This window comes from Caretta caretta, chromosome 2 (assembly GCF_965140235.1).
Source record: "Caretta caretta isolate rCarCar2 chromosome 2, rCarCar1.hap1, whole genome shotgun sequence".
NCBI classification, from domain to species: Eukaryota; Metazoa; Chordata; order Testudines; family Cheloniidae; genus Caretta; species Caretta caretta.
The window spans coordinates 234792813-234807410 of record NC_134207.1 but is presented as its reverse complement, the minus strand read 5'-3'; the positions used below and the strand labels follow the sequence as shown (position 1 = coordinate 234807410).

The 14598-nt window shown below is 42.9% G+C and overlaps 1 protein-coding gene and 1 long non-coding RNA gene across 13 annotated transcripts in view; one reads left to right on the top strand and one right to left on the bottom strand.

Annotated features, from left to right (window-relative positions):
• The window catches only part of KIAA1217 (KIAA1217 ortholog), a 531293-nt gene extending 523230 nt beyond the window's left edge, over window positions 1-8063 (bottom strand). For 5 of the 11 annotated variants that reach the window (XR_007354929.2, XR_007354928.2, XM_048837886.2 and 2 more), the window contains exon 1: window positions 7912-8063. Coding sequence is in view for 9 of the 11 variants with exons in the window: in XM_048837886.2 (XP_048693843.2) it covers window positions 7912-8008 (97 nt within the window). In the remaining 2 variants the exon portion in view is untranslated. The remainder of the gene's footprint in view (window positions 1-7911) is intronic. The other 6 variants (XM_048837871.2, XM_048837873.2, XM_048837881.2 and 3 more) reach the window with 4 other exon arrangements.
• A 6-nt stretch (window positions 8064-8069) lies between these two features.
• On the top strand, window positions 8070-14403 carry LOC125631347 (uncharacterized). 2 transcript variants are annotated; one of them, XR_007354931.2, is made up of 5 exons: window positions 8070-8274; window positions 9368-9459; window positions 10195-10300; window positions 11901-12035; window positions 12218-14403. It is a non-coding gene; the product is annotated as an uncharacterized LOC125631347 (long non-coding RNA). The 2 variants fall into 2 exon arrangements; XR_007354930.2 differs by lacking the exon at window positions 11901-12035 and having other exon boundaries at window positions 8079-8274.
• Window positions 14404-14598: the final 195 nt, after the last annotated feature.

The following is a 14598-nucleotide window of genomic DNA, read 5'->3' as shown; positions in this document are numbered from 1 at the left end:
AATTAGAAAATGGAGTTGCACAGTATATCATATAGTAATAGGTCTCAGACAACAGAATACTGTTGATATAGTGGTTGTATCCACATTCTCAGGAACAATTAAATATTAAAACTAGTATAACTCTGACTTAGAACAACGCTTCCTTAGCCCTCATCCCCTAACGCCCCTACTCTACTTGCGCTACATTGATGACATCTTCACCATCTGGACCCATGGAAAAGCAGCCCTTGAGGAATTCCACCATGATTTCAACAATTTCCATCCCACCATCAACCTCAGCCTAGACCAATCCACACAAGCGGTCCATTTACTGGACACTACTGTGCTAATAAGCGATGGACACATAACCACCACCCTATACCGGAAACCTGCTGACCGCTATACTTACTTATATGCCTCCAGCTTCCATCCAGGACACACCACACGATCCATTGTCTACAGCCAAGCTCTAAGATACAACCGCATTTGCTCCAACACCTCAGACAGAGACAAACACCTACAAGATCCCTATCAAACGTTCTTACAACTACAATATCTACCTGCTGAAGTGAAGAAACAGATGGACAGAGCCAGAAGAGTACCCAGAAGTCACCTACTACAAGACAGGCCCAACAAAGAAAACAACAACAGAACGCCACTAGCTGTCACCTTCAGCCCCCAACTGAAACCTCTCCAGTGCATCATCAAAGATTTACAACCTATCCTAAAAAATGATCCCTCACTTTCACAGATCTTGGGAGACAGACCAGTCCTCGCTTACAGACGGCCCCCCAACCTGAAGCAAATACTCTCCAGTAACCACACAACAAAAACACTAACCCAGGAATCTATCCTTGCAACAAAGCCTGATGCCAACTCTGTCCACATATTTATTCAAGTGACACCATCATAGGACCTAATCACATTAGCCACGCCATCAGGGGCTCGTTCATCTGTACATCTACCAATGCGATATATGCTATCATGTACCAGCAATGCCCCTCTGCCATGTACATTGGCCAAACCAGACAGTCTCTACGCAAAAGAACAAATGGCCCATCTTTAAAAAACGGAAGAAGGAAGTTCCTGGGAACTACAGGCCAGTCAGCCTCACCTCAGTCCCTGGAAAAATCATGGAGCAGGTCCTCAAGGAATCAATTCTGAAGCACTTAGAGGAGAGGAAAGTGATCAGGAGCAGTCAGCATGGATTCACCAAGGGCAAGTCATGCTTGACTAATCTAATTGCCTTCTATGAAGAGATAACTGGCTCTGTGGATGAGGGGAAAGCAGTGGACGTGTTGTTTTTTGACTTTAGCAAAGCTTTTGACATGGTCTCCCACAGTATTCTTGCCAGCAAGTTAAACAAGTATGGGCTGGATGAATGGACTATATGAATGGACTATATAATGGATAGAATGCTGGCTAGATTGTCGGGCTCAATAGGTAGTGATCAATGGCTCCATGTCTAGTTGGTAACAAGTGGAGTGCCCCAAGGGTCAGTCCTCGGGCCGGTTTTGTTCAATATCTTCATAAATGATCTGGAGGATGGTGTGGATTGCACCCTCAGCAAGTTTGCAGATGACACTAAACTGGGAGGAGAGGTACATACACTGGAGGGTAGGGATAGGATACAGAGGGACCTAGACAAATTAGAGGATTGGGCCAAAATAAATCTGATGAGGTTCAACAAGGACAAGTGCAGAGTCCTGCACTTAGGATGGAAGAATCCCATGCACCGCTACAGACTAGGGACCAAGCAGCTAGGCAGCAGTTCTGCAGAAAAGGACCTAGGGGTTACAGTGGACGAGAAGCTGGATATGAGTCAACAGTGTGCCCTTGTTGCCGAGAAGGCCAATGGCATTTTGGGATGTATATGTAGGGGCATTGCCAGCAGATGGAGGGACGTGATCGTTCCCCTCTATTCGACATTGGTGAGGCCTCATCTGGAGTACTGTGTCCAGTTTTGGGCCCCACACTACAAGAAGGATGTGGAAAAATTGGAAAGCGTCCAGCGGAGGGCAACAAAAATTACTAGGGGACTGGAACACATGACTTATCAGGAGAGGCTGAGGGAACTGGGATTGTTTAGCCTGCGGAAGAGAAGAATGAGGGGGGATTTGATAGCTGCTTTCAACTACCTGAAAGGGGGTTCCAAAGAGGATGGCTCTAGACTGTTTTCAGTGGTAGCTGATGACAGAACAAGGAGTAATGGTCTCAAGTTGCAGTGGGGAAGGTTTAGGTTGGATATTAGGAAAAACATTTTTACTAGGAGGGTGGTGAAACACTGGAATGCGTTACCTAGGGAGGTGATGGAATCTCCTTCCTTAGAAGTTTTTAAGGTCAGGCTTGACAAAGCCCTGGCTGGGATGATTTAGTTGGGGATTGGTCCTGCTTTGAGGAGGGGGTTGGACTAGATGACCTTCTGAGGTCCCTTCCAACCCTGATATTCTATGATTCTATAGCACAAATCTGACATCAGGAATCACTACATTCAAAAACCGGTAGGAAAACACTTCAACCTCTCTGGTCACTCAGTAAAAGATTTAAGGGTGGCAATTTTGCAACAGAAAATTTTCAAAAACAGACTCCAATGAGAAACTGCTGAGCTTGAATTAATATGGAAACTAGATACCACTAACTTGGGTTTGAATAGAGACTGGGAGTGGCTGGGTCATTACACATATTGAATCTATTTCCCCATGTTAAGTGTCCTCACACCTTCTTGTCAACTGTCTAAATGGGCCATCTTGATTATCACTACAAAAGTTTTTTTCTCCTGCTGATAATAGCTCATCTTAACTAATTAGCCTTACTTCCACCTTCTCTGTATATGAACATATATATATTCATTCTTACTATATGTTCCATTCTATGCACCCGATGAAGTGGGCTGTAGCCCACGAAAGCTTATGCTCTAATAAATTTGTTCGTCTCTAAGGTGCCACAAGTACTCCTGTTCTTTCTACCTAAAAAGAGCATAACTCTTCCAGTCAATTGAGCCCTAAGACCCAGATCCTGCAAAGACTTACACATATGCTTAAACTTAAGCACGTTTTGTAAGTCTATATAGAATCAAGACCTAAGATACTAACGTTTTTGTTCGGTTAGAGGGATGTTCATAGTTGCTGAAATCACCAGCACACCATTTCCTGTTATCAAAGTACAACACATTTAAGGAAAGGCAATTTATTTTCTGCATAATTAAAGAACCACTGATGCCTCTTGGAAAACTGAAAATATTCTGTTTAAGGAGAGTGGATGGCTCAAAGGATTGTAGTGGGTTAAAGAGGCTTTCATCTCTAGGTTAGGGATTCAGATTCATCCCAGGCTGTTAATAAGCGAAAACAGTTACTGTCTCATGGCTGTCTGAAAGCCTAGGTGAAATGACTTGGGTGATTTCAGTTCAGTTTCCAAGAAACAGGTATGGCTATCACTCTTCTGAACAGTCTTAGCAAAGAAGGAACTATCTTTTCACTGGAGCTAAATTTGAGGTGGGCCTGTAATACAATTTGTCTCCCCAAGCTTGAAGTCCTGTCCACCAAGAACACAGAACTGTTTGCAGAACCTGCATTGGGGAGGGTCAGTAAGATGATTCTTTCACCCTCAAACAAGTTAACTCACTTTATTTTATGTAAAAGAGGGCTATCCTATCATCTTTGGGATATCACTAGCATTCATGGATGTAGTAATGGAGCTGGCAGCCAGAGCTGGGGTCTACGCATCTTCCAGCTTAATTTTTTTCCCCCCAATTCTTGTGAACTTTAAATTATTTTCTATCTTTTTCTCCAATTTTTTAACCACAGAATTCAGATTAATATTTCCAGGTAAATATAAACAGATGTTCAAAATAGCCTTCCATTTCATTCCCCAACATTTGCAAAGATAAAGGACATCTGGTAGAGAAGTACACAATATGACAGCACAAATCAAATTAGATTAAATTAACTAACCTAAAATTGTTCATTTTCTTGCTTAGTCCCTTCTCTTATGTCTGACCCATTATGTACATTTCCGTACCATATTTTTTCTAATTTATGTCTACAAAATCAAAGAAAACAGTCTGTCCTCTCTCTCTCTCCTTCCTCCTTCAACAAGCTCTCTCTCCTTTCCTTTCATTCTTTCCCAAACATGTATTCCATTCCACTGGCCTCTTCCCCCATTACATTTGCTCTAAGCCCTTTCTCCTCAATTGTTCTGGTCCCCTGCATCTTTTGTTCATTGTATTATACTCTTTTGGTACTATTTGCTTCCATGTGCATTCTGTGGTCTCCTCATTGTCTTCCCCATCACTAATAACTGATAATTTTTAAATTATATAATGTTTTCGAAACTAATTAATCAACATAACACCTACCAAATAAGCAAGTTTTATCCCTGTTTTACGACAGGAAAATCAATCTAGATCATAAACTCTTCAAGAAAAGCACTCTTTCTTTCTATGTTTGTATTATAATAAATAATAATAATTTGATATAGTGCTTGTCATCAGAAGATCTCAGAGCACTTCACAAACTTATGTATTTATCCCCATAACAGCCTTGCATGTGCACATACTGCCCAGAAAACTGGGGCCCCAATGTACCGTAAATAAGAAGAAAGGTAGTGACTTAACCAAGGATAACCAGACTCAGGGTCAGAACTAGAAGTAGAGCAAGTAGAGCCTTTTGCTCTCAATTTTATGCTTAGTCCACTGAACCACACTGCTTCTTCACAACAGAGAACAGACCCCTTTTCTTGCAACCAGAGGCCTCATTAGGTGCTCAGCAGAGGAGAGAGCTAGCTCCCAGCAGAGTATGTTTGCAAAGGCCCAAGCACCATCAACAGCAACCTAGGTATTCCCACCCCCAGCAATGCCATTGCCCATGCTTTGCCTGTTATGTGGACAGAAGACTTCAGTCTCCAGGGCTGGCAAAATGGGACATTCCAGGAGCATTAAATTCACACTAAAATAAATTAAGTTGTTCTATGTAGAAACAATTCTACTTATGTCATATATTAAGTTTTCTTTAATTGCTCAGGAATCTTTTCATGAAAATAGATTTTTTATTTTTCCTGAAGTCATCTCTTCCTACTGCTTAATCCTAAAGTCATAATTAGTCACGTTTGTGACATAATAAACATTGTAAAGTCATAAACAGAATGTTATGATTTCAGGTGAGGGACACCCTAAAAGCAAGCTTGCTTTTCAGAAAAAGACCTATTTTACGAAGAGACAAGGATTAAGAGAAATGCATAATACATATAATGGCAAAGGCCCACTGACATTTGCTGGAAAACTGAAAAAATTCTAACATCTACTACTTTTTCTTGAAGGCTGTCTCAATTGTAATTTGAAATCATCTAGAACATGTAGCAAGTTTAATGTACAGCAAATTAGCAAAACAGTTTTTAAATAATTCATCAGCAGTGCAAAGTCAGGACATATTTTCAGGCATAGTAGCATTAAAAATACTCAGTGGCACGCCTAATCCTATAATTGGTAATGATCTGCTGGTAAAGTTTGGCTGAAAACCAGGAACTTTAACAGTGATCCAACATAATGTATACAAACTTTGGGCCCACTCCCAGTATGCACAGAATGCAGGATCAGACCCAACATGTCCCAGTCCTGAAGAGACTTATACAGGTGCTAAACATTAATCATTAAGCACAGGTTCAATAAGAAAAGGAGTACTTGTTAAACCCTGGATTTGTGCTGTTTATGGCCCACCATGATTATCATACACATTATAAGGAGAGTGTTCACTTTAGATAAGCTATTACCAGCAGGAGAGTGGGGTGGGGGGAGGTATTTTTTCATGCTTTGTGTGTATAAAAAGATCTACACTTTCCACAGTATGCATCCGATGAAGTGAGCTGTAGCTCATGAAAGCTTATGCTCAAATAAATTGGTTTTCTCTAAGGTGCCACAAGTACTCCTTTTCTTTTTGCGAATACAGACTAACACGGCTGTTACTCTGAAACCTGTCACAGGTACAATGACACTAGTTTCAGGAGTACAGTTTTTGCAGGATCAGGGCCTTTATTAGGAATCCTCTTGAGGACTATATTTACTCAAAGACCAGAAAATGGAGGTAAACTAAATCTGTAAGTATTTTTGATTAAGTATAAAAAGTTACAGTATTTAGCCAATGACTTCCCTAGCTTAGTCACTGGATATAAAAATGTGGCTCTTAAAGACATATCTTTGTTCTCTGGTCAAACTAATACCCAATTCTATGTGGTAGAATAACAGTCACTGTATTTTATTTTACTAGGTTCATGAGGTCAGAAGAATGACAAATAATGTGGTTTTGATTCTTGTCCCTAGATGTCTCATATTGTTCAATGTTTTTATTTTAACTACTATTCTCACTACACTTTTGCTAATGAAAATATGAATACTATGTAAGTATACCTGAGGTCAGGAAAAAGTGAACCTCTTGAATGTCCTCAGATATGAGAGTAACCATCCAGTAAATAATCTGCATAATATGTAGTGTTTTTGTATAGCATTCAAAACCAGTAGTATTTTTGGAGTGTGTGTGTTGAACTATGAAGGAAAAAGTGCAAGAAAACAAGAGTTGATTCTTAAAATGCTCACACACCATACAAAGACAAAGTTGAGAACATGAAATTTAAACTATGAAAAGTAAATTTTAATATTACGTAGCACCACCCATACCCATGACTATGAATCCTAGATAAACTGTACCACACAAGGAAGGGCCCAATTCTGCTTCCATTCATGTTAATGGCAAAACTTTCATTAACTTCAATGGAAGCAGCAGAAAATTCAGTTCAATGTTAACAGTCAGTAGTAGAAGAACCTACCTCTGCCTATACAGAGAGACAGCCACTCATAAATCTGCACACCACCCTAAAGACTTTTCCTCACTCAGAGAAACTAAATACCAAACAACCATCTAGTCAAGGCTTGATGCCATCAAATCCTAGGGTTATTGAAAAAAGCCTTGCTCACTATTCTGAGAGCTCCTCTGAATTTCAAAATGAAGTTTGTTCCTTATGTATATATGAAAAAATATTTTATAAAAAGGCAGAAGTTAGGATTACAAAGCCTTTCAACGATGGTCAGTGTAGGCAATACAACCTTCTTCTATACATGTAGCTGGAAAATTATTGTCATTTTTGCAACAATCTACTTTTACAAAGGAGGAAAGCCATTTAACCTTGCGTGCATGTAAAAAGCAGCCTAACTATTCAGTTCTCAGGAACAGCCTGAAAGCCTGACCACAATGACTAAATCGTTTTCAATTCTCAAGGGTAACCAATTAACTCTTTCTCAAAAAGCCTAGTTATAACTAAAGGCTACATTTCCTACCACACTCACTGGTCCCCTTCCTCAGTCAGGGAGCCAGTTGGGGAAAGCAGATTACCCTAGCCCCCTGCGGCTTCAGCTGGATCCCCTGCGGATCTCAGCACTTATCCGTCGGGCAAGCAGCAGCGCTCACTGCAGCAGGAGCCAAGGAGCGAGCACACGAGCTTTGAAGTTTTCCCCTCAGAAGTTTGGTCAACTTAGCAGCACCACTAAGCCGCAGGCAGAGGCTGAAATCTCGCCGCCTGGGACACAGCGGGGAGTCTCTGGGGTTCGAGCCACTGCTAAAGGGCTTGGCCAAAGTCAGCAGCCCAGCCCCAGGCTGAGCGGACTCCCGCACACGCGCCACGCCAACCCAGCGAGCTCGGCGGAGGAGACGCCCCTGCGGGGCTCGCCTGCCCCAGGCTCGGAGCACCCCAAGGTCACCCGCCCTAGGGACTCCCCTCACTGCTGGGTCCGGCGGAGGGGACACGCTCCTCACGAGCCTCTCACACCGCGCTCTGCCCGGGCGGGGGATGCTCTTCCCCCTCCCGCTGTGCCCCTGCTCCCGACCCGCCAGCCCCGGCGATATGAGGAACGGGGAGGGGGACCAAGCGCAAACTTTCGGTGCCACTTACTTGGCGGCTCGCGGCTGCCTCCCCCTTCCGCGCTGGCGAGCCTCTGGGCGGGCGGCGGCTGCACTCCAGCTAGCGGGACTCCCTGCGCGGCAGACATGCCCAGGGCAGCGGAGCGGCTCCGGCTCAGGGTGCGCCACTGTAGGGGGCGGGGGCGGCGGGGAGCGCCCTGCTGGGAGCGGGCTGCGCGCTCCGCCTGCCCCAGCCGGTGCCAGGTCTGCAGCGAGCCCGGCAGCCCGCGTCCTTCCCTCCCCGCCGACCGACGACTTTCAATTCACCTGCAGGCGGGCCGGGCGGGAGCGGCGCGGAGCCCTCCCGGCAGGCGGCGCGGCGGGAGGGGCCGAGTGGCGAGCGCCCCGGCTGGAGGTAGCCCCGGCCGCCCCTCCTTCTTTCCCTCTCGCTTGCCGGGGCGCGCACTCCGCTCGCCCGGGCCGCTCCGCAGCTCTCCCCGGGACTGCAGTCATTGCGTCACCGCCATCCCCACCCTCACCGCGGGGGGAGCTGCCGCTGCGGGAGCCGGGGTGCTGGCTCGGGGGGGACTCCCGCTGGGGGAGCTGTGCCGGGGTAAAGGCTGGCGGGGGCCGCGGGCTCTGGCCTTGGTGTGGGGATGCCGAGCCCCCGTCAGGGGAGCGCTGCGTAGGGGGGCTGATGCCCCGTGCAGGACCCGCTTCGCGCGCGGGTGGGGAGCCGGGGCTCGTTCCCTCCGAGGTGCGTCTCGGGACGCGCAGCCGGCGCAAGGGGCTGCCCCCGGGTCAGCGGCTGCCCCCGAAATCTCAGGTGTGATGAGATCGTTCGCAGCCGCGGCGAGTACCCGGGGCCCTGCTCCGCGCTCTCAGACGCCGGGCTCTTGTTCAGCCCTCGCAGGATCGGCCCCCGCGGGGTCCTACCAGGTTCTCTGGGAACAGACAAAGCCCAGAACAGTTCAAACGTTTGGCTCCCACAGGGGCCGGGTGACCGGGGGCAGCCAGTAGCTCGTGGAAAATCTCCCAGCCGTGGAGCCGCTGACAGCACTAGCTTTCACCCTGAAAAGACAGTCTGAGCAGATACGTACTTTAAGGGGTAGAAGTTTAAAGGGCCGTAAAGAGGCTCGGCCTTCGCTTCCCGTTGTGAACAGATACAGAGGGGAGGGGGGGGCTTGTTTGGTCTGAGGTTTGTCTGTTTTGGGGAGAAGACAAACCTTCTCCTTCCTGCCCCCTCGCCGAGTGGCCACTGTTTGCATTTTCCATTCTGTTAACCTTCTCGTGTGACGCAGTGCACTGGGTTGGTTTGAGGGGTTTAGTGCATGTGCGTTTACATAGCTAAGAGTTCCTCTCGGAGATTCCTTCCAAAACAAAACCAAGCCCTTTCGGGATGCCCGCGCTGGGCAGTATTCGAAAGGCCTGACTGTGCTGATGTGGAAGGCACTTGGGCAATTAAAGTTGGCACTTGGCACTCCCCTTTTTTTCCCTTGTTGTTTCAGAACAGTCTTGTGATGCCACGTGCAGAGTCCTCGGAAGCTAAGTCACCCTGGCTGCAAAGGGCGAGGTGGCTAAGTGGGGAATGCAGGATCAGGTAATATCTCAGTTCCCATTTTTCTAACATTCTCGTCTTCTCTGCCTCTCATCTTTCAGTAGTTGCTGAACTTTGCCCTTCCTTATAGCCTGGGAACATGTGTTAATTCTGTGGGCAAGTTAATGATAGAAAGGTAAAGGAGGCTCATTTGAGTCCTAAAAATATGCAGCATCAGAGCAGAAGCAGCCTGTCAATTTCCTTCCTCAATTACAAGCTCTGCAGTCACCTAAAAGCCCCCCTGAATTTTCCTGAAAAAAGTTCTTGCTGGTTTCCTTGTGTGCTGCTGCTGCCTACCAATACTTTAATTGCCCCCACTGTTTTGTAAATCACTCAACTAATCTTTAAAATATAAAAAAATAATTTCTTAAATCTCATGTGAACTAAATAAAGCTACACTGAGTACTTCAGGCATGTCAGTTTTATGGCCTAGATCCCTCAAACAGTTAGACACATGTTTAATCTTAATTCCATTGGCAGTGTCTGCACTGGTAAATATATCATGTTAGAACACATTTTTTTTAACAGAAATATTAAATCATTTTTCATCTTTTGCAGATAGGCACAATTCTTGATCACCATGACAAGCTAACGTGTTTAAGTAAATCTGTCCCTGACTGCACTTTTGATAACATTTTTAAATATTACTGTCCTTGTCTACACTAAGGGCGGAATAGCATCACATTAATTTGAACCAGTTAGTTAATGTGGTTTCTTACAGGCTGTGGTTTCTTACAGGCTGTATTTTCCCAGTGTAGACATGGCCATTTTCTTCCATGGACCAACTCACAGAAGTAAAATGAAGCATATACATAAATGTTTGCAGGATTAAAAACCTCTACGAGTAAGTAAAGTTCTGAAAAACACCTTAAGCAGGAATCACACTAAACAAGGAGTGCTGGAATAGTATAGCATCCTGGATTAATTTTAACTGCATAATCCTATAGAAAATACTGCAAACATAAATTTGTTTACTCTGTTTTTAAAAAAATCCATGTTTACCCTTACCTGGAAAAACTGAATGTTAAGGGGTGAAGTAAATTCTCCCCATTACTTTTTGTTTTTTAAAAGCCCCTTGACATTGCCCATGGCCCACACAGTACCATATTGAATATAGATTTTTTCAAAACCAGCAATATCTCCTACAGGAGCTAAAAATTTTGTAAGTACTAATGGAGCTCTGAGGGATGAAGTGGCAGTGGTGGGTGGAGAGAAGACAGGAAATATTTAAAATCCCTAATATAAGAGTGGCAGGTTCTTTTAAAAATTTACAGACACAGCTCATGTTCTAAAATGTGGACAGCTAGAAACCTTGCCTTCCATTGTAATTGGCACCCTCTGTTCCCTACCAACAAATATCTCTCAACAGACTGGACACTCTAGCCTTTTATAATATGTAGCTAATTTGTTTATATAGTTTATGACTATGCCAAAAAAGTAAAATCTATGAAATTGAATAAATTATGTTTAAACAAGAGTTTAGAACTACACCAGAACATTGTTAATCTATATTTTGCTAAACTGCACATTTAATAATCCCCAAAAAATGTGATGTTTGCCCTCCACTCAGACATATCAGATATTTTAGGGACCAATCCCATTACGAGCAGTTCATTTTTGCAAAGTATGATACACTGCATTTAGTACTATGCCAAGAAGTATTCTATTATTTCTGCTATAGTAATGCCTAGAGAGTGAAACTGAGCTTGAGACTCCATTGTGCTGGCACTGTACATACACACAGTAAGAGAATTCCTGCCTGAAGAGCTAGACAGACAAAGAGTTAGAGGGGAAACAGAAGCACAGATAAGTGAAGTAACTTGTCCAAGGTCACACAGGTCAGTGGCAGAACCCAAGTCCCCTGACTCCCAGTGTAGAGCCCTATTAAATAGTCTGCAGGGTCTCTAAACACAAACCAACAAACAAAACAACAATTAAGAAAATTACATGTACAAAGTACAGTTTATGATGCAGTATTTCATTTTCTTAGTGCCTACATTTGTGATGTTTTACTCTCTTCTTGGGAGATGCTAAACATACTGAACTGCCACTGATGTTAATGGAATATGCAGGTGTTTGACATCTTGCATGATGGAGCCCAAATTCTGATCCCAATGGAGTTTTGCAAAGTACTTGTGTGGTACCTAGATTTGTCCCGTAGTTGCTGACTTGCAAAATTCATTAATTTACAATGAGCGTCCCAGACATTGGTACAAGTTAGTAAAACTGTACTGTAGATACTTATAAAAGGAATAATATTTGGATGACCAGAACCAGACAGGCCATTTAACTTAAAATAAAAATCTTTATATATATTTGTATAACTTGTACTCTGGAAGTGACAACAGCTGCACTAGTTATAAATGTTTAATTTGTGCTATAGTTCTTAATTTGAATTCACTTTAAATATAATTCTCAAGAGTATCTGTTTTGCTTTTGTTAAGTTTGTAATGCTTGCAGGGACATAGCTCCATTCAAATGAGCAGATGCGTCATGAGCAATCATTATACTGATGAAATTGGCCTACAGTGCAGAGCAGTTTTATCCCAATATCAAGATTGAGGTGAATCTGAACAGAGGTACCCTTGTAAGGTATTTTTACAATGAATAAAAACATGAAATATAAACAGTAAATTAAATGGAGACAAATGTCTTCTGTTTTCATATTTAAGAAGATACAGGGGGTTATGTATATATAAAAAATCTACATGTGGAAACAGCTGATGAGAAATGATTCCATCTTTTTTTTAAAATGATACAGGGTGTGGCTGAGACCAAGCCTGGAAGATTCTTCCTAGAAGGAAAGTAAGTGAGTGAGTGAAACCAGGACACTATAATGGAAACATCTTCTCAGATCTAAATACAGTGTTAGCTACCATAAAGACTTAATACTCTAGCAAAGAACTTCTGTAGCTACTCCCCAGCTGCTGAGTGACCTCTACTCCCATTGATTTCAGAGTCGAAGTCTCCTTGAACCTTACAGGAAGCGCTGTGTGTGTGTGGATCATCATGCAGGACCGGGGCATTGTAAATACACATACTTGCACCATCTTAGTTAAACCACTCCAAAATCATGTGCAGGCACTCATTTTAGTTTAGCTTAAATCTGTTCCTAATCATTTTAAGCTGAACCGAGTAAGTGTCCACCCAGCCTTTTGCCTTAACTAATCTGGTCAAAATAACCCCTTACATTAAAATGGTGCAATTCTATGTGTAGACAAGCTCTAAACTGGGACCTGCTCCTACTTCTATTGAAGTAAATGTCAAAGCTTCCAGTGAATTTACTGAAAGCAGGATTGGAGTCCTTGCAAAGGAGTTAAGCAATACTTCTGCTCTGTTGACATGGAATTCTTCAAAAGGAATCTTCTTCTTGAAAAGCATGTCTGTATTCGATACAGCCTTTGTTAGAGAAAGAAGCTCTATATAAACTTGTACATCTGTTATGGACAGCAAGATTCTATATTGATATATAGCTATTCTCAAGGAGAGCACAGTAAGCAATAAGTTAAGAGGATTGGATACCGGTACTCACCTAAAGATCAATGTTTTTAAAAATGCTTTTTAGATGTGATATGCCCCTACTTTTTGAGGTTTGTGCTACATTAAAATTTTCCATTTATGAACCATTTCTGATTCTCAATGATCAAATGTAGAAATGGAGGAAACTATTTAGATATACTGTCCATAAAACTTCTGTATCTGGACTGCTGATTTAATGGCTCTGCTTTTGCTTTAATTAAGTTTGCACTGCATTGGAAGCAACTTAAATCATTCAGCATTTGGAAGACATGCCCAAAGGAACCCTTTTGCACTGTGGGAGAAGAGGAAGTGATGGGGAGTGTAGATGAGTACTACCAAAAGTTAAACTTTCCACACTTTGACCATTTAAGAACAGTTTAGAAATAATATGATGGAAGACTCCCCTCACATAAGAACGGCCATACTGGGTCAGACCAAAGGTCCATCTAGCCCAGTATCCTGTCTTCCGACAGTGGCCAATGCCAGGCGCCCCAGAGGGAACAAACAGAACAGGTAATCATCAAGTGATCCATCCCCTGTCGCCCATTTGCAGCTTCTGGCAAAAAGCTGACTTTCCACCTCCTGCTGTCCCAAAGGATTTGCTGTTACAGTAATGCTATTTTTTGTGAATCAGGACCAGAACACACGTTTACTCTGTTTCTGCAATTGTGCAGTACTGATCGTTCTGTGCAATGAAGAATTTGTAAGTCACCTGAATTGATTAAGTATAGTATTGCACTGCTGCAGAATTACTTAGCAAAGGCACTGTTCCCAGAAAGCACCATTTACAGCAACGCAGAGCCACTGCAACAGAACAAAAACCCTGTGGAGGTCAGGGAGCTTGGAATTCAGACTCTGAGCCAAATTTATCCCCTGGTGTAAGTCATCCTAGTTTTGCAGTCAATGGAAAATTAGTTTAGCGCTCAAAGTTTTCTCTGGTCGTAGACATTTTGGGAGGCAGAGAGGGGGATGTTTTGTTTCTTCCTTTTGAATTTCTCCCATAGATATATCCTTTTGTATTTTGTTGGACTTAACTTCAGATCTCCACAGTGAGGAAAAATTGCAGAAAAACTGTCCTTCAGTAATTCCGCAATTAATGTCTGCAGTGGAGGGAGAAGAAAGGAGTACTGCAACAAACTACAGTTCATCCTAGCAACAGTCTCTCTCCTTTCAGAACACAACCCTTCACTAAAACTACTATCAGAGGAAAATAATGTAATTAAAAATGGCATATATGTAAATATTTATCTCGGGTTTATAATATCCCCCATCATCATAGTATCTAATCTCTGATGGAAATAATACCATAAGAATGCAAAATTCTCTCTATAATAAATGTAAAGGAAAACTGTCACAAATTAAGAATAACACATTTCTTTACATGTATAACACCACGGATTATTAAAACTGAAATAATTTAAAAAATAATCCAACTTCAGAGTTTATGGTATTTATCTTTTTCTGTTTTACCATGGTTGGACAAGAAAATTAGTGATCTGTTAAGGGTGACCTATAAAGGGAACTAAAATAGATTTGTGTTTTGCTTCATTAGGATTTAAAGAAGAACTGGGAGGTTTTTCTGCCTTTTATAAACTTTAGGAATACCATGAATGTTGTCTCTTT